General features: G+C 37.7%; 1 protein-coding gene across 2 annotated transcripts in view; it reads right to left on the bottom strand.

Annotated features, from left to right (window-relative positions):
• LOC149141679 (mitochondrial inner membrane protein OXA1-like) overlaps positions 1–20,878 on the bottom strand; it is a 245,232-nt gene that overhangs the window by 113,495 nt on the left and 110,859 nt on the right. For both annotated transcript variants that reach the window (XR_016264302.1, XM_089447788.1), the window contains exon 7: positions 17,752–17,859. Coding sequence is in view for 1 of the 2 variants with exons in the window: in XM_089447788.1 (XP_089303914.1) it covers positions 17,752–17,859 (108 nt within the window). In the remaining variant the exon portion in view is untranslated. The remainder of the gene's footprint in view (positions 1–17,751; positions 17,860–20,878) is intronic.

Genomic DNA, 20,878 nt, shown 5'->3' with positions numbered 1-20,878 from the left:
TATATCAGTGTTGCGAAAATCGCAATATAATCGCCATAATATCGAAAAATCACGGTTTTTTGAAAATGGCGATATTATCGCCCGATTATTACGTGAATTTTTTTCACAAAAAATCGCGATTTTTTGGGAAAAATCTTGAATTTTTTTTTTCCTTTTTTCTTCTTTTTTTTTTTAATGAGGAGGAGGAGGTGACACAACCTACCCAGGCTACCCTGTCACCAATAGAGGACGTGGTCTACTTCTTGTAGCTCCTAGTTCTTCAGCGTCTAGAGCACAGCAGAGTCCACTGCCAACTCCACCGGCATCTACATCTAGAGGGAAAACTATTGCATTTTCTCGCAAGAGGGGCAGCGGAAATCAATGGTATTAGTTATTTGGTTCATTTCATTGTATATGACATTATGACTCATGATATGAGATACATTATTATATTTTTTTGTTGATATTTGGACTCAGGAGTCAGAACATGATTCACTATTATGTGTGATGTAGCACTAGAAATGATATTACACATCTTATATATTAGTTCTTTTATCATATTTATGTGTCAATGTATTTATTTTAGGTTGTAGATGCTTTAGATATTAAAAACATTGAAAAAAATGAATATTTTTGTATTTCACGATTTTTTCCTGATTATTTCCCAATTTTTATGATTTTTTCTGATTTTTCCCAATTTTTTCCTTCGCTGATATTATCCCAATAACGATTACTGCAACATTGCTTTATATACATATTGTTTTATAATATTTAATATTATATTGAATTATGTACTAAATTTAATTAAATTTTATGTTTAAAATTAGCGATGGTTTTTAATATATATAAAAATTTAATGTGTGACTTCATTTGTGCTTAAATTTAATTAAAAATCTAATATATCAATATTATATTGAATTATATATTAAATTTAATTAGATTTTATATTAAAATTAATTAATTACGTGTGTATGTGTGTGTATCGTGAAATTTAATGGCAAATCCCCTATGAACCTTATCAGAAAATTCGAATTCAAATCAAATTTAATAGTTGTGGAATCCAAACTCAAACCCAAAGCATGTGACAAATTAGATAAGATAAAACTATCTTACTTTAAGATGATGAAATCAACCTCTGATATTAAGCCATGGCCCTAAACTCCTGTTACCACTCAAACTAGCAAGGGTCCTAAAGGGGCACTTGCTAGGTCAAGAAGAAGAATGAAGCTAAAGCCCATTGTCACCACAGCTAAAGCTTCCTACTCTTTACAGACTTTCACCGATGGGAAGAGACCCGGTATATAGAGAATCGTTGATGAAGGATAGATCGACTAAGATGGATGTGAAGTGATCTCGATGACCCTTTCCTATGAGAGACTCAAGAGTGGGACTTGCTTGCTTCTTAAGCAAGGTGCAAGGTTCTCTAGGATAGGGGAATAGGGATTTGAGAGCTTCGCTTAGGGAATGTTACTTGTAAAGGAGCTTCCTAAACCCTAAAATCCTTGTGGAACTTGGTTTCCCAAGTGGTTTTTGGAGAGTTGACTTTGATAAGATGTGGAACCACATGGGACCAAGTGGACCCAAGTTAGGTCAAGAGGAGGGAGTTTAGCAACCAATAATGAGCTAGACCTAAACAAGGAAAAGAAGGGGATTAGAGAAAAGATCTTCACTTAGGGGTGCTAAAATGATCCCTATGAGGTACTGGCCTCGGGAATCCTAGAGCAAAAATCAGTCTCAAATCTAGGTCTTGGGATATCTCACAATCCCACCCTCAAAATCTCCTCAAATTTGGAGGGTACCTAGGAGACACATCAGCGCAAGAGAGGCCAAGAGATCGAAGTTTTTCTAAGGGTGGTTTGTCAGGCAAGTGATGCCCTAGGAGGCCTAAAGTGGTTAGACCTAAAATAAAGAAGAAGAGGTGAAGAAAAATGGTTCTTAAAATGATCACCTTATGGTATACCAGTGCCGAATCCTTTGGGGAAATTCCATTCAAGAAGAATAATGAGAATGGACTTTGTTTCTAGGTCAAGGAGGCTTCAAGGACAACTTCGCTTAGCATTAGGGCAAAGGAGAGTGACCTTAAAAGATTTTATACTTCGTTTTGCATGATGAGATGGCTTACCCAAATAAATTCAACCACAGAATTATCCCTAGGAAAATTCATTCAACATACATGGTCCATACATAAAGAGATGTTATATACAAACATAATTCCACCATTTCGCAGTAAATGCATGCAACAATTAGCCCTAGTATAGCGAAAATCCCATCATCAATGCATGTGACAAAGTAAAAGAAAGAATAGCATTAAATTTTGTACTTACATGTAAGAGAATATATCCAACCATCAACAAATTGCCAATCAAGAAGCTCCAAGACAAGAAGAGATAATCCAAACATCAAAATTCATCCATGCTCCAAAATTTCGTCCACCAAGAAGGAATAGTGAAAATCTCTAGAGAGATACAAGTCCAAACCAAGTGATGATGCTAAAATGAATTCACGTCACTTGTATTTATACACTTCTAATGAGTTCGATTTAGCTAATTAGGCCTACATTAGCCCCTAAAATAAAAATAATGTGCAAAATAACTAACTTTTGGTGACAAGCCCACCAAACTAGCTCATAAACAAAAGAATAAGCCTCTCAAGAGGTCGAATGATCAACAATACATGTCGTTGGGCCTTCTAAGAAGCCTGATGAAGTCCATAAGTGCCACAATGATGAATAGGACTCCCAAAAGTAGTGGACAAGGGGTTGGCCCCTTGTTCTCCAAATAATAAACTTGTGGTGATCCCAATGGTGTTAGGGCACACAAGTAACCTCATGGGACTCCAAGCAGGTCAAAGATGCCTATAGACCATCTGTAACGGCTCAAATGATGGTGTAAGTGATGTCACATTAGCATACAAGTCCTGGGTTATCTACCAAGTGCATGGTACAACTGTGGGGCCGATTGGGCATGGTGAACCAGGCGCATCTTCCTCATCCAATAAGTGAATCTCGAGCAATCTCTAAACATCTATGGAGATCCATGGACTGGTCTACAGTTGTGGAGGCCCATGGCTCTCAACACACACCCTGCATGTGCCAATGTAGTTCTCTGGAGGCTTAGGACCCCGTATAGGGAAACCAAACCCAATATGGAGACCATCTGCAATCCTGCATAAGATCCAATGTGTCCCCTAGCCTTCCAGTACAACAAGTCATTTAAGCAAATTGAGTTAAAGAGCCTACAAACCATGGAAAATAGGTGGGCACTTCATAATGGCATGCCCTTCCATAATGGGCTTTGGCATGTGATAACGTCTCCAAGCTCCAAATGGGGTTAACCAAGTATCCTATTAGGTGGTTTCTACTTTTAAATGGGATAGTATGTCCAAGGTACATCCTTTAAAGGGTGGTGGCATGTGATAAAGAGATGAATGGAGTAAGGAGTGAAAGGGGTAGCCCTGGGCCACATGTTGGGGTACAAGGGTAGCTAGTAAAAGGGAAACCCACACTTGGGTATATAATGTATAGGAGGGAGCAATCATGGTACATGAGATGCCCCGACCTTGATTTTTTCACTTCTTTATATGCCTTTTGACTTTTATGATTTTTTTTAATTTAAATGCTCGAGGCTCAAGGAATATGAACATGATGTGTAAGATATAGTGGTGGGTATACCCCTTTTAAGATAAGGCGGTTCATTGCCCACCAGGGGTTAGGGAAATCATGGATTCTTGAATGATAAAGGAGGCTCATCTAGGGCCTATAGGAACTAGGGTTATGGCCATGATGATGGGGTAGAGCTCATGTATTGGCATTTTCCCATGTGTTAAATGTGTTTGTCCCGGCCATCTTTTGCATCTTGTGGTACATCTTCCTGTTGAATGTGGCCAATTATGCTTTTACTTTTCTTTTCAGCTGCATCAACCTCTGAGGTATCATTCCAGGCCCGACCCAAGGTGTGGGCAAGGGGAGGGGGAAAGCTAACCCTATGTGGACCCAGTGGAGGAATGTGGACCCAGGTGGGAGAAATGACGAATGGGGTTATAATGAGTGGAAGGGGAGTGATATATGTGGATGAGGGAACGGCACCACGCAACTAGAATCAGGGTTTCCCATGTAGTACCATCCCTAAATCCCAAAGGTCAATAAAAGAGATCCCACGGGACTAGGGTCCAAGCTTAACATCCAAAAGAGGTTTAGAGGACAAGAGCATAGACCTAGCCCACTCTTTCCGCCGAATCCCTCCATTAATCCATGCCAAGAAGTATCCATGATAAGAAAACTACAACACTCATTACCAAATGACAAGGCATACCTTTAGGTTCAAGAGGCCCACCTTCAAACATACGATCATGACAAACGGGTGAGGGACCACATGGCTGGCTCAGGTGGCGGAGAAATGGCACAACAAGCTAGTTGGTGGTTGCAAGGGGCTGGTGGCTGTCGGTTGAGGACCATCTTGGAAAAAACATTTCTCCTTGGAATATCACCCACAAAATGGTGGGTAACATCTGGCTCCAACTGGGACGTGATCTCTCGGAAAAGGGGACAAAGCTACTCAAACGGGAGGTCACGAGAACTCCACCAATCTCTTGGTTACCGTAGACCTGTTACCTGCACATATAATAGGTGAAACACATGAGGCAGCATGCTTTCGCAACGTCTCATGATTGCACATGCTTGGATTAGACCCATAAAATCGACTCATAGAAGTAATCTTTCAAATGCAGTTTTTAAGTCTAGATGCAGCTAATCTATCTTGAGAAATATCATATGACATTAGTTCTAATGAGAAAATGAGCATGCAATGCATCCTACCCTAACATGCATACCATGAAGTCGATATCATGTGTAATAAAAAGCCAATGCAACCAACATATCATCAAATCAATATAAATGTGTATGCCCATATGATTACTCATGGAGCAAATCCCAAAGCGAATGCAAACCCAAACAAATGGAGGATGATGCGGGCGGGAGGTAGGAAAACAGAAAGCCCACACATGGATGATCATGTAAGAAGAGGTAAGAAAAGGATGTAATCTAGTCCATGAGATCCTCTCTTCTAACCAAAATATAGAGATGTCAATGATTAGGCCCATAAACTTTTGATGGATAGCAACCTCGAGCGAATGATGGTCCTTATTATTTATGTCATATTTTATGGCCTCTACAGCGTTATGATTAATAGGAAAGAGAGACTGATGAGATGGAGAAACACAAGTAGGTTGCCCATGATGACCACATTGGAAAGGGGAGGCTATAGATTGATCATGATCCTGAGGGGGCACCCAAGCAGATAAAGAATATTCAATGAGGGGTTCATCCTCGACACTATACTCAGAAAGGGGAAAGGGATCAAGGTCACTTGAGATCATATGAGAACAAGCGTGGGAATCACTCTCAAAACGATGAACAAGAGAAGAAAGCAGAGGGGAGGGTGGAGTGTTATATCCAATAGGTTTCTCTTCCCCAATCATAATCTAAACGCTCAAGTGAATTGAATATATAATCATAAGGAGGAGCCTTATTGATTTCCTTAGTATCATAGATTGGGCCTCTCCTAACAGGAAAATTGATCACTTCCAACTGCCCCTCCTTATGCAATGGACAATAAAATTTATCCTTACCAAGGGCATCAATGGATATGTCATCATAAATAATACCCGAGAGAAAGGGAGGACCAATTTCAGCCTCATCCTCCTTGTTAGTGTCGTAAATGGGAGCACAATCAAATTGAGGACCAACAATTTTCCATTTCTCTTTTTCAATATGGAGTAATCTCTGATATCATGTTCTAAGGGGCAAATGGGATCACCTTCCTAAAGGTTTTAAAAGGAGAGACATCAGGAGTAATATCCTCCAGAAAGGTAAGGTTAGTCTCGACGCATGTGTTCTCAAAATCATCCTTTTCGTCATTTGGACCCGAGGAGGACTCATCTTCTTGCTAATTACTTAGATTCTCAATGTCTTGATGATGGTCAACGAAAGCTTCCTCTTGGATGCTTAATGTGGGGCATACTTGAAAATAAGAAAGTCATCAACAAACTCCTCAATAGATGAGATGCTCTTAGGTTCATGATCATGCACCTATGAGTTATGACCACCGAGAGATCCCATGAACAAGAACATAAGGACATCTTGGTGAAAAACCTCTTCACTTGAAGCATGTGCATTAAATGTTTCTACATGGTCAATTGCGAAGAGTGGATCACCATCAAACACAGGCACCCACGTAAGATCCTTCCCGTGACATGATTAGGGTGCCCAGGGATGCTAGCAATGTCCAAACTGGGAAATTTATCAAAGAAAGACAACCTATTTGAGATATAGATGAAAAATCTACCCCACTCCTATTCTTAACTCATTTTATAGAACCCTACACAGGTTCTCTGGAAAACCCTAACCTAAGGGTATGCTAATGTGAATGTCTGAAACCCTAAAACTACTTAGGGATATTGAGAAATGTTATTTGAAGTTTTTATTTATGATGTCATGTTTAGGATTTTGGTATGATCAGGAAAACCTAACTTGTTAGGGTTGAAAGATAAAGTCTAAAATCCCGAACCTTTGGAACATTGGTAATCTTGGGTTTGCTATGTTTCTACACTAAAACCCTAACTCATTAGGGTTTGGTGGAATGTGTAAGCAAGACCCTTATAATGTCTTAGAATTGATTTCCTTGGTATGTGTGTGTTTGTCCGATCAAACCCTAGTCTAATCAAATTTGTTATATGTCTAACTTTTATTGATATTTGTGAAGTTGGGTTTGACTAACACATGATATGAAATGCCTATGCATGATGATGAAGTCATAGATGTATGAGTTGACCTGTTTCTCAGTGGTCATGAATCCTAGGCTTTAGAAACAAGCTCTAGTCAAAGTTTGATGTTCTAGGATGATGCTTGGTAAATCTAGGGTTTTGCAGCTAAACCCTAGTAGTAGTTAAATTCTCTAGTATGTGTGATATAACAATCTGATATCTATTTATATAATGATTGTTGAGGTTCTGAAAATGATGTTCTAGGGTTTTTGAGTTAAACCTTAGTAGAGGTGAGAATATCTGATGTATGATGTGATATTTTGAGATTTGTATAAGATTGTTAAATTATGAGTTTTAGTTGGGATTGATTTTGATTGAAAATCTAAGGTTGGCAACTAACCCTAGTGGAAGTTGGTCATGTTAATGACTAAGCTGTGATTGGTTTTGATTGATTCTCTTGTATGAAATCTAGGATTTGTAGGAAACCCTAGTAAAAAGTCTAACATATGAATTTTGAGAAGTTGTTAGATGCCTTGTAGATCTATATTTGTTTGAATTGTTTCTAGGGTTTGCTATATGTTGTAATAGGGTATGTCATACCTTTGAAAGAAACATTGAAACCCTATATGAAATGAAAATTGGTATGAAGTAGTCTAGGGCTTATGACAAAGTCCCTAGCAAGAGGTTGAAGAGTATATATCTCTTGTTTGTAATTAAGTATGGGTATCTGATATGTATAAAGCTTAAATGCTTTCGTGACTCTGATATGGCTAACTTCATGCTTCTATAGATTTGGTTGTACTTGTTATCTAAGTTGTGCAGATATATAATTTCAATATGGTGAAGATGTTCGTTGTTGTGATAAGCATGATGGGGATGATGATAACTCTAATAAAATGGTTGGAAGCCACGAAAGATTCTTCAAAGACGAAAAAAAGAAGTTGATCTCCCTGAGTTAAGAGGGAGCTTGAATGAAGAAAATCCCCCTAAAGATAAGAGGATGTATAGAAATAATAAGATCCTCTCTGATTAAGAGGTAGTGATATATATGGTTCTCTACTTCATATGTCATACACTAGACCAGGACTAACAACCGTAAGTTTTAGTGAAGGACATGAGTGAGAAAAGTAAATTGGAGAATGCATTTTGAGGTGCTGCTGAAAGAAGGAAAGTTGAATCAGATTAAAGAATATGTTGTTGCATGGGAAGTAGGAAAGGAAAGCAAATCACTGAGGAATCTTCTGTCAGAGATTCGGTTGATAGTCTTACTATGAAAAGTTGAGAAGCAACATCAAGTTGTTTGAAAGACCTCAGAGGTTTGTATTTGATTATGTACATATGAAAGTATAATATTGATTGGGGTTGTGTTTGTACATATGAATCTCTTAAATATTTTGATAGCATGTTGGTTACCAATCAGTTTGATTGGGAGAGATTGGTCATCATTGATCTATTGGATATAGGAGTAATGAGGCTTTGTGAGCTAAGTTGCACTGAAACGGATACGGGGTTTGAAACGGATACAACAAATTTTCAAAAAATCTGGATACAATACGGCAAGGAAATGGCATATATATATATATATATATATATATATACCATTCATCTTTTAGAATCTAGAATCTATATCTAAAAATACATAATCATCACCATGAATTCAACATAAACAAATCATCATCATCAATTCAGCGTAAACATAATCATCATCATTAGTGATTATTATAACATTCAAGATATTATCATCATCATTAGTAAAGTAATCAAAAATGCTACAACCTTTGTGCTTTCCGGTCCAACTCCTTCAAAGAACATCTCATGCATGGCAAATGATATCTATCTTCCTTGCATGGCAATTAAAAAGTGTTAAGTTATGGTATGTTCTATGCTAGAGCAATTTATTTAAATTTTCACAGTTAGCAATCACATCAGTATTAAGATAAACTCCAGATAGAACATAATATAAGTCGCAGAAGACATGCCAAGACAAGAGGACACAATATGTGGCGCTAGCCAGGAACAAACCCCACAATGTGTGGGGAAACCCTTTATCAATTCTTCTTTTATGTTCTTCAAAGTTCAGCAGAGAAAGAGAGAGAGAGTACATTTACAATAGAAGTCAATACTTTGACTTATGATATCTACAGAGATCAGTTGAAGACATATTGCTTCAACTGATTCTCTAAGGTGACTTCTTCACCTATCATAGTGTTGCACCTTGTCCCTTTGCTACAACTTACCGTGTAGCACCATCATGCTGCATCATACTATGCTGCCCATACATCATCGTCATTATGTTGCCCCTACTAGTATGAATCATCGTCATCATGCTACCTGTGCATCATCATGTTGCAACACTATAACACTATCATCAACCTTAGCTACTCGCTATGGATTGCAGCCTAGCAAAGCAGCTAGGCTATAGTTCCATGCAATCCCATTATACACAGCGTATTGATATTCCTCAGCTATAGATTTCCTTTCATTGCTGCGTGTCTCTATGACCTGTGCATAAGAGTCTCCATGAACTGCGTATGAGTGACTGGAGTCTCTACTCCCTGATCTACTCCACACAGTAGCATGCCAGATCCACATACATCACAGCGGCTATAACCATGACTGTGTTTACGTGTATTGATACGTTGCGTCCTTTGCCCTGTGTATAGGGCATCACATTGACTGTCTAAATGAATAGCATAACCATGAACTCATGATTGTGGCTACGTACATTGATTATGGCTTCATGTATTGACCCGATACATAGATTGCGGCTTCATGATCCATATCCACGTTGAACTGCGAGTATGGAGCCTTGCGTATATATATATATATATATATATATATATATATATATATTGAACAGCATATAGTTGTCTCTTGTCCATCGTGATGTCTGCCTGAACAACGTATAGCTGTCTCTTGTCCATTGTGATGTCTGCCTGAACAGCGTATAGCTGTCTCTTGTCCATTGTGATGTCTGCCTGAACAGCGTATAGTTGTCTCCACAACCTGCGTATATATGTCTGCCTCACACTGCGTCCATATAGAGTTTATGAACTGCGAGTACAGCGTTGAGTTTCCACTGTGGATACAGCAACTACCCTGCGTGATATATTCTATTGTCATGACTGCGTGTAGAGTAGGGTTTCCAGCATACAAGGTTTCAGCGTATGTAAACCTGCGTATATAATCTCTGCATGCTGCGTTGTGTTATTGCCCATGAATGACTGCGGCTCCACTGCAGCTTCATTCCCTATACCCTACGTATAAAGAGCAGCATATATATATCGTATGTACAGGTGCTTTCATGGCTGAGTATATGGCATGCGTAAGACTGCATATATGCGTATCTACTTCCACAAGCAGCGTATCTTGACTGTGTTGATGTGTATCATGACTGCGTTGTGACTGCGTTGGTGCGTGTATCCATGAGCAGCATTTATGACAGCATTTGATACTTCTTTCATATGCGTTGTGGCTTCATTAACTGTGTATACCATACTGTGCGTAGATATTGTTTTCATTACAGCATATGGACAGCGTGGAGTTACCATACTATGCGTAGATATTGCCTGTATAGGAACTGCGTGGATGTCTTCAATGTCAGCGGGATTATGACTGTGGCTCCCTCTATTACAGCTACTCTTGACTGTTCTTTAGAACATCTGCAGCTAGGGCATCCAACGTATTCTTTTAGTGTCTTCTCCTTCTCCAAAAACCCAAGACGTGGAGAGGAGGAGTTCACATGAAGAATGTGTCTCAAAATAACATCGAATCCTCTTCTATTTATACCAAAAACGTATAGGATGAATAGACATGACGTTTGGGCTTCTAGAGCCTACATAAGAGCTAGTCGGCTTGATAATAATTACATAAACAAAATAAATTCATATCTCCATAAATACTTATCAGAATCAGATGATCTTTAGATCAATCCTACACCTCTCGACGAGAGGGATCCAATAAAAATATCAGCTGCCATAAATAAGCCGACCCACATGGAGTTTGGCCCTAGTTGCCAATTTAACAAAAGGCCCATGGGATCATTAAGATATTCCATCAAGACCTATTTGAACATTTCAATCTTCTCAACTTCAGCTTGGTCTCTTGACTATATGTAGGCAAAACGTTGGCTAGAGAAGATTTGTTATATTGGAGGGATTTATGAAATCAAGAGCAAAATCAGTGACAATTAACAAAACCTTAACCAAACTGAAAATTAATCGCTCAAATAAATCTCTTTATGAAGACATTCATCAAACCCTTTTTTTTGCATTTTTTTAACATCTATCTTTTTCTTAGTAAGAATCCTTGATAAATATATGGAGTGTCGTTGTTTCTAAAGATTTAGAAGAGATGTTATGAGACTATCTTTATAGTGAGTTTATTTGCAAATCTGATTTCTTCATTTTTATTATTTATTTATGGCTATACAAATTTTCACACTTTTTAACATTTTAATGGTGGATTCCGATCACGATTTTCGTGGAAACAGATCCAAAAAAAATTAAATCCCTTGGAAATGTATCCAATTCCAAATCTGAAGTTTCTAGTTTTATGAAACGTCACAAAAACGTTTTTACAGCATTTCAGACAAGAAGTGTATCCGTTTCCGTATCGAAAACGGGGATCCGCATTTTCAGCAAATTCTTCAGGCGTTTCCGGTAACTTAGTTTGTGAGTGAAGCATTGCCTGGGAGGACATCTGGCCAGCACTTTGTGTTGATGTCTAGGTCCCGAAGTTGGAAAAGATGGTGTTGATTAGAGAGCTATGTTTTTGGATACACACATGGGTTGGTGGTTAGCAAGTAAGCCTGATGGCACCTAGACAGGTTGAAAGCTTGATTCCACCTTATTCTAGCTTGGATAGATTGCCCTGACCAAGAATCTAGTCTGTGGCATTGTGGTGCCTAAATTGTTGAGAGACCAATGGATAGATTGCCCTGGTCAGGAATCTAGTCCATGGCATTGCGGCGCTTAAAGTTCTTCATTGTTCATATAATTTCAGATCTTCCATTGTACTTGTATATGACGAATAACTCCCTAGTTAAGAGGGAGTGTTGGAAAATGTAACTATGTTCAGTCTTCATTTAATGTATTTGAGTCATCTTGTAAAAGGTACCTAGAGCATGGTACATCAATATTGACAGGTATTTACATGAAAGGTTCCATCAAAGTCCTTTAGATTCTAACATGCATGTCAAAAGTGTTGGTAATGATATCATCCTTCGAGTCATATATGTGGATGATATCATTATTACAAGAAGTGAGGAAAAGCCAATAGAAAAAAACAAAAATAGTATGAGCAAAGCTTTTCACATGACTAATCAAGGCCTCCCACACTATTGTCTAAGTGTAGAAGTTTGGCAGCAACAAAATTTTTCTCTCACAAACAAACTATGCCAAGAGTTTGTCCGACTAGTTTAGAACGACAAATTGCAAAATCTTGTCCACACCTATGGGGAAAAGGTTGAAACTTTAAGCCAAAATTGACTCTAAGGTAGTTAATGAGTCAATATACTAGTCGATAGCATGATATACCTTATAGCCACTAGACCTGATTTGAGTTTTGTTGTGAGCTTCATTTTTAGATTCATGATAGTGCCAGAGGTAAGAGTAATAGACAACAGCAAAGTGAGTGTTGAGATATGTGAAAGGGACACTCAACTTTGGCATTATGTACAGTAGAAGCATAGACTATATACAAATTCAGATTGGGCAAGTCCTATTTGACAAAAAATCCCCTCCTAGATATTGTAGAGCAATGTGTAGGGCAAAATTTTACTAACAACATGCCAATCAAATTTAATTTAACCAGAATTTAACAATTAAATGTAGAAAAATACCTGGAAATTCGTTTGAAGGTGTTTCTGGTTTGTTGTTGCTCCTGCTCCTGCTACCAAACCGATTTTTTCTTCCCAACCTATCTAGGATCATACCTATCTAGTTCCCAAATCCAGAAGACCTCGTATTTGAGGTCTTCTAGCCCCCGTGCCCAAAAATTCAAGAACAATTATTCATATTATCTAGTTTCTCTCCACATATTCACTCTGACTATTACTTCTCTGTATACCTTCCTTTGTCTTCGCTTTCCCCCAAAGGCCAAGTAAATCATGATCCCCCCTTTTGTGCCATCTTCGGCCTCCTTTTATCACTAATTCTTCCACTGCCTTCCCCTCCACCGTCTCAGTGTTCTGATTTATAAAAATGATTTTTCAAGTTCTCTATCAGTCATAGCTAGAGCGAGTCCAAATTTCCACAATGCCCTTTCATTTTTTAGAGGCGGTTACCTTTATACAGTTATGAGTGATGGTCTTAAGTTCAATATTAATTTAATTTGTGAGACTACATAGTTTTCTTTTTTAGTATTTCAATTTCTTTAATACTTTAATTGAACTTACACTTCTACTCTAATTTATTAATTTAATTCATATCTTAAAATTAATTAATTAAAGTTGTTTGGGAATTAATTAATTTTAAGATATGATAAGGCCATACATCCTTTCCAACATATTTATTTAGTTTCTTTTTAGTTAATAAAATATATACAATTTCTTTTAGTTACTCTAACAAATAAATATAATTATAATTTCCTTTTAATTTGTATAATCCATTTTATGTATTTTATTATGGAATAATGTATTAATTATATATTATGATGGTGGTATACATATCAAGTACCCTACTCAATATATTCATTATACTTTGGTGAGTTAGGTATTTACTTCAAAAATCAATTCATTACCCTATACTTGGTCATTTTTTTTATATTAGCTAGTAGTGAAAGTGGGAGTCGCCCATGTGTAAGGTAGTTAGTATCTTCCTGCTACAATGCAATGAGGTATAGGGAATCGAAGACTGGGCGAAGGAAAGCTAGTGACTATATGGCAAGAGGATATAAAACTTCATACACCGGTGTATCTCCTTCTAGAACCAGATGATCTCCATCTAAACCTAGAACTGGAAATGGGACTAGGAGCTCTGGTTCTTCGGCTGAATAAACAATTGGCACTGTATATGCTTCAAGTGGATCTAGTCTAGTACATGTGATGCATGCATATGGAACTATCATATGCATGCCTCGTGTGCATGCTAATATCCCTATGCACCCTTTAATTGGAGATGGGTCAATACAGATATTTTCAGCCTTGGCACAAGTGCAATCACATGGATCAACAAGAAGCGACATGCAATATCCCTTATTTAACAGAATAGAATATCAAGGAGTAGAAAAAGGAGAGTGTGAAGCAATTTGGCATAGGAGAATGCTTTCAGAGATGCAGATGTAGCAAACAAAGCCAACGCCCCCATTATGTGAGAACCAAGGGGTGATAAAACTTGCCAAGAACATAGTCTTCCACAAGCGTACAAAACATGTTGATGTACACTACCATTTCATCAACAACATGTAGAAGATGAATCTATTGAGTTGTAGTATTATCTTACAAAGAATCAAACTGCAAACATTCTCACCAAGGCTTTAGGTCTTGAAAAATAGGTAAATTGTCGACATAAGCTTGGTGTAGTTAGTAGATTGATCATAAAGGGAGGATATTGAAACAAATATAAGTTTAATAATGGCCAATTAGGTACTAGACTTACGAAGCAATAAATTCAATGGGAATTTAGTTTATTTTATGCTTTTTATGTCTTATTTCACTCTAGAGCTAAGTCACAGGACACGTCCTCCAAGGTCCCATGTCCCGTATTTTACGTGTCGGACACGAAAACAGCCCTAAAACATGTCGAAAACATTTTTCATCATGTCCTGTAAAATGTAAAACGTATTCGCCAGTTTTCGTCGTGTCCTGCATCTGGAAAACGCGTATTCCGTTGATAGAAAATGTTGCCTGCATAAGCTGCCATTTTTTTTGAAAGAAACAAATAATTTTTTAGTGGGACAGCTTAATGATCAAGTCTAGGCCCTAGTATTGATATGTTATTCATGGTAATGTTAAATTCTTAAAGTAAAAGTGACATTCTCCTTAATCTTCATTTTCATCCTTTTACTTAAATTTTTAACATTACCATGAAATGACTCAGGATGTTTGAGAGTGGTTCCGGCCTCATTGGATTTCATATGGAGAAAGTAGAATTTTAGATTTCATTCAAAATGCAGCAGACTTATCAGTTTTTCAGGATTTCAGGATTGAGAGATTGTAATGTTTCTAGGTGACACCACTTGCCCAGGCTACCCCTGCCACCAGTAGAGGACGTGGTCTAGCTCCTATAGCTCCTACTTCTAGTTCTTCAGCTTCTAGAGCATAGCAAACTCCACTGCCAACTCCACCAGCACCAGCATCTACATCTAGAGGGAAAGGGAAAGTTGTGGCATTTTCTCGCAAGAGGGGCAAAGGAAATCAATAGGATTAGACTTTAGTTATTTTCTTATGTGCTTGTAAGTTGTACATGAACAATGAACATTGAATATTCAAGAATCAAGACCAAGCATATCACATTCTAATTTCTAAATAGTAAATTTTGATTCTATTTATTTTTTTAAAGTGAACTATGAACTTTGAGAAGTAATTATATTTTAATTTGATTAGATAAGTTGCAACCTGCAATTTAATATGGATAAAAAACTATATTTCGGTATATATATATATATATATATATATAAACGTGTCCCCCGTGTCCTGTTTCCAGGTCGCTGCGTTTCGTATTGAATACTCGTATTTATGTGTCCTCCGTGTCTTGTGTCCTCGTGTCATGTGACTTAGCTCTAGAGTGTATTTCGATCTATCCCACATTCATAAAGTGGATTGACTCGACTCCATTATAACCTATATAAGAAATCTTTTGCTTTCTCACTATTCACTTAATACAAAGAACTCTTTTGCTTCTCGTTGGTTTCTTTATGTGCTCAGCTTCCATAATATCCAACCCTTCAAACAGGAATCTGAATTGCCACCCACCAACTAAGGCCTAATGCCCACATCTAAGTTGTACAACACTCATCTCAGTAGGGCATTCTCCAAACAAGTGGGTCATTCATGAGCCCCAATGCAAGGCATCCACCAAAATAAGAGAACTCCAATGTCTAAGGGAAGAACACTAAACTAGTGACCATATGAGGTAGAGCATCCCCCTAAGCAAGTTATCTCAACTATGCAAATCAATCAAGGACTATCGCTCATATGCCAATCCATCTTGGACTATACAAGGGCGAAAGATACACCACATATCTCATGAAGTGCCCCAAGCATGGTGTAAACACTTTCAGCGTAACCATGAAAGGAAACAAAGTTAATATCAAAGTCACATGGTTCAATTTTGAATTTGGGTTCTAGTTTGGCAACAATGAAATTCAATTCAAATTTGAAATTGTCAATGAGATTCAAATAAGATTTACCATTAGGTTTCTCCATATACATATTTCTAAATTTTCTAAATATAAGGAAAAGAATTTATATATATATAAAGTGTGTGTGTATGTGTTTCATTTGAGAGAGTCAATTGGGTTAGCTCGAGTGGTCATGGAATGAAGTGTTATACTCCCAACCTAGGTTCTATTCTTGTAAGTGATATGTTGAGCTCATAACAAGTATATTGGTGTAACAACTTTGAACCTTATTGTTGAACCAACCTTATGCCCTAAAGAATCTAAGGTTTACCCTAGGTATCATCCTTAGAATGAGGGGAAGTGCTCGAGGGCTTTCCCCAATGTATGATAGCTAAACAAAAATAGAAATTCTATTTAGGGTAGCTAGAGTGGTTGTTTGGAAAATTGTTACCCTCCCCACCCAGGTTCAAATCCCACTTTGTGACATGTTCACCCTTAGTGAATCATGCATTAATGAGTTATAAATGATATATTCATGAGATGTTGACCTAGCCCTATGCCCTAAAGAATTTTGGGTTTACTTTGAATACCATCCTTGGAATGAGGGGAAGTGCTCAAGCGGTTTCCACCGTGATATATTAACTGGAATATATATATATATATATAGGGAGAGAGAGAGAGAGAGAGAGAGAGAGAGAGAGAGAGATAATTGGATTTATCTTAGGTGGTTGGGAGGAATGATCATTATCCTCCCCCCCCAGTTCAATTCCTGCAAGTGACATGATGAGCTTCATTGTAATGACTTCGAGCCTTGCTATTGACTCTAAGTAGTCCCTCAAGGATTGAAACATGTATATTCCTCATATGGAATAAAATATATTTCTCATGGGAAAAAAAGACAAAGAAACACACACACATATATCTTATATTAATTTATGTCATATAATATATATTATAAATAAGATTAATGATTTATATATACTTTATTACCAACATTTTTAATGCATATATATATATATATCACATTGACCTAATTTTTTCATATATTTACGATATATTAACTTTATACACAAGTTACATCACCAATAAAAGCAAAATTCATACTAAACAAGTAGAATAATGTCACTGAGCAGCATGCATGTCACTCAATCAGTACTACAATAGGAAAATATAATATTCTTTGTTTTTTATTTCAATATAAGCACACTGATTGAGGAAATACAACACCCATAAGTATTTAAGGGAGTAATCGGCAGGGAAATCCTACAGCGTCTCCTAATAAGTACTATATATATTGGTCTATAATATTTAATACCAGTCACCAAGGTATCTGTTTATATACTATTTAATACCAGTCACCAAGGTGACTATGTTTACAAGGTTAAACTGAGACACAGACAGACTAATCAACCACCATGTGCAATACCATGATGTTGCAAGTCAAGATTTGAGGATGTCAAAAACTAAAAAATAAAAAATAGTTCTACTAGAGAGTGGGTTAGAAATTATAATATCCCTTGCTGTATCTGCCGTGAAAACACATGTTAAACAGAATGCAAAACCAGTTGATATTTGATGGACTTAGTTAGGATGCCTCAAGAAAGACACTCCAATTCTCTGAAAACTCAGTCTGCATAACAGATGTTTATTTTCATCTATTGTGTAGCTTTTAATTTCAAATGGCTATAAAAAAAGAAAAAACCTGCTAGACGAATACTAAATCTAAAATACCTTTGGAAAATTCATTGTTATCGGAACTGTTATAAGAGCAAGGACTCGAGAAAACATCTTCATTTTCTCCCCCGTAGGATTTCCTTCTAAACCCTCTTGCATGTTTAGCTGTAAGAAGATGTTAACAATAACAATTAGTTTGCAATATTTCAGTCTATCAAAGCTTAAATCTCAGTTACCAAACATAAAGAACTGAGAAGAGTAAATTTCCTATATTTCAATCATATATAGCATTTCATGTCCCATATTTCACCTTCTTGTTCGCAGATTAAAAAGCTTGTAAAGAAAGAAAAACTTGCAACGTACATACTACATACAAATAATTTCCAATTCCTTGGAGTTCTATAAAGCTTAAAATAGACAATCGACCTGTACATATCTACATGCACTTCACTATCTCCATCCATTCACTTAAATTGATCAAATATGTAGAAGTTTACAACTAAAGCTAGAAGTCAAAATTTCATTAAAACATGAAAAAATAAAAATTAGAAATAATAATGTAGGAAACGTCACATGATGTTCAGGTGCTTGACAAGTGTTAACCACTCAAATTGCATTTGAAGATATTTCAAAGACTCCATGCCCAAAGTACATTTCAGAGCATTCCATCATCATCCAATCATGTCAGAATACCAGAATTCCAAACTTCCAGAATTCCAGAGTTCATCAGTTTTGTATTCCAAATTCTGCATCCCTGCAGGGATTATGTAAAAATGATTCTAGAATGATGAAAAAGAGTCATGTAACAGGCCTAGGTAGCTTAGGATTTTACTAGTAAGTTTTCACTCTACGGAGTTTTTTTCCTCAGCGCATTATTTGTGTTTTTCAACATTTATAATCAGTTCAGTTTTTCTCCCAAATATACCCCAAAGCTAGAGTGTGGTTTGATGGTAGAGTCTTAGGTGAGTCCTAATGTGTAATGTCCGCATTTTATTTTCCTCCATAGTACAACCAGGGTGGATTTTCAGGGCAGGTGATGGCCAAATCAGTGGAGCCGGTTTATGTCATTAGGGGTTCCGATGGAGTTTTGAGGAGTTTTTATGAGATCTGATGGCATTTGCTTGGCATATTTCATCATCCGTACAATTTGCCTTTCTTTTTGTCGCATTCTAACAACTTTCAAAAATTAGCATTATTATGGGGCCTAACTTAATTAATTATGCTCGAGATGGCATTCTGGGGAGATTAATTGATGGAACACCTCAGTGTAATAGCTCGTTGGAACCGGAACGAGAAGATCTACAGTATGGGATACTAAGGAGTGACTTCCAGTGGTCGAAGAGAGTATGGTGGGCGATTTACCATTTTCCTTAATTAAAAATGACTTTAATTAGTCATTTAATTAAGGAAAAATAATTAATTGGAGGAAATGGGCCAAAAGTGACTTAAGTGAAATAAAATAAAATCAAAAGGTCACTTAAAATAAAGTCAATAGAGGAGCTTCTAAAATAATAATAAAATAAGATGCTTCTAGAGGCTTGGAGATCTGTCCATCAGATCTATAAAAGAGGAGGAGGTCAATTGGAGACATCTTGGATTTGTATTTTCTTCTTGTGGAGAGGTTTGAGAACCCGGTTCTCTACTTCAGCAGTAGCCCCAGGATAGAAACCATCAGGTGATTTAGAGAGATTGAGCAAGCACCCATTTCCCCTTGGTGAATTCATCCAAAATTCATAGGAGAGCTTAGCAATGGCAGTTCAATTCAGTTTTGGTGGAAGGTCAGGGTAGCATTGGAGCAGATTCTTGAGCCCAGTTCTATTTGTGTTGACGGTGCTGGACCTGCCAACATGTCAGGGGATCTCCCCGGTAAGAAGGCCCAACTAGACCTCAGACCGTTTGGTGTAGGAGTCCCAGTAGTGGTTCGTATGCTATTAGCTTGATTGTGGTTGCGCGCAGAGGTAAGTAGGATGTCCTTGTTGGTAGCAAGGGTGTGACCAGCGCAGCAAGCCAAGGAAGGTGCATGAAGGGTTCTAACACGGAATGGGGAATGAGTGCGCCCCTTAGAAACCTGTGGAAACATGCAGCTTGAAAGGGAACACACGAGAAAAGATACATCACAAGTTGGAAAGCAGGTTAACCAACGATCCAAAGTGATGGTTAAACCAACAGCACATCTCAATAAGATTCATACAAACATATATAGAAAAGTCCATACATACATGCGTAAGCAAACAGTTACATATATCGTTAGAGTAACCAAGATAGTTGAAATACAATAACAATATATGCATGAAACGTGTTGGCTCATTTATATTAAGAAAGCGAAATTTCCAATCATACATACAACCATGTCCAACTACTAGTCCCGACAACGGAACGTTACAGTCACTGCCGCGTGCTCCTCCAAAGAGATGTACTAACTTTGCACTGTGGAGAAGCCAAGGCTTGTTACAAAACACTCCAAGATTTCTCTAAGATACTCCTATAAGAAGCTTGGCTCCCAAAAGCCTGTATAATGAGTTATGAGGTTCTATAAATAGCAAAGGGTGGGGTGACCCTTGACATTCCCCTTTGTGACTCTTCACCTACCCTCATGACTCTTCAACTACTACATGACTATTACATTTGACTATCGACACTTGATCTTTCACTTTTACAACATGTTACATTACAATCTGCACATGTACCCATGTGAGACAAAATAGACTTGAGTAAGCCATGCAACACATCACTAAGACTCGGACAGTTGTGAGAAGACCAACTCTTCGACATCCTCGCGATGATCAACGGTGGCAAACCAATGCCAAGCTTGGTAGTCCGTGATGGTGTCCGTGTACCCTGTGGTGACATCCTTCTGGAAGCGAACTCTTGCCTCCGTTGCATCCAACTACACTGATTTGGCTCCTCTGTCCAACTCTCTGATAATATGTGCATCATAGTCTTGAGTGCAGTCAGACCAACAACATACTGATGCATAGTGTCTGTGCTGATCTCCAAGTCTGTGCTGGTGGCTATGTGCATCAACTCGTTGAAGTACATGTCCAGCTCTAATCGGACTTGGTTCTTTGTCTTCACCTTGGTGAGTGTGCCAATGGATGGGATCGCATGCGTGCGCACAATGACATCCATGCTCTTGAACACCCGTGCATGTGATCAACAACACTGCTCACCCTGTCTGCTATGT

This window comes from Pinus tabuliformis, chromosome X, assembly GCF_031772625.1.
Source record: "Pinus tabuliformis cultivar Carrire ecotype Pingquan chromosome X, CPIR1, whole genome shotgun sequence".
NCBI classification, from domain to species: Eukaryota; Viridiplantae; Streptophyta; class Pinopsida; order Pinales; family Pinaceae; genus Pinus; species Pinus tabuliformis.
Note: the sequence above shows the minus strand (reverse complement) of the source record. Positions and strands in the feature narration are given on the sequence as shown.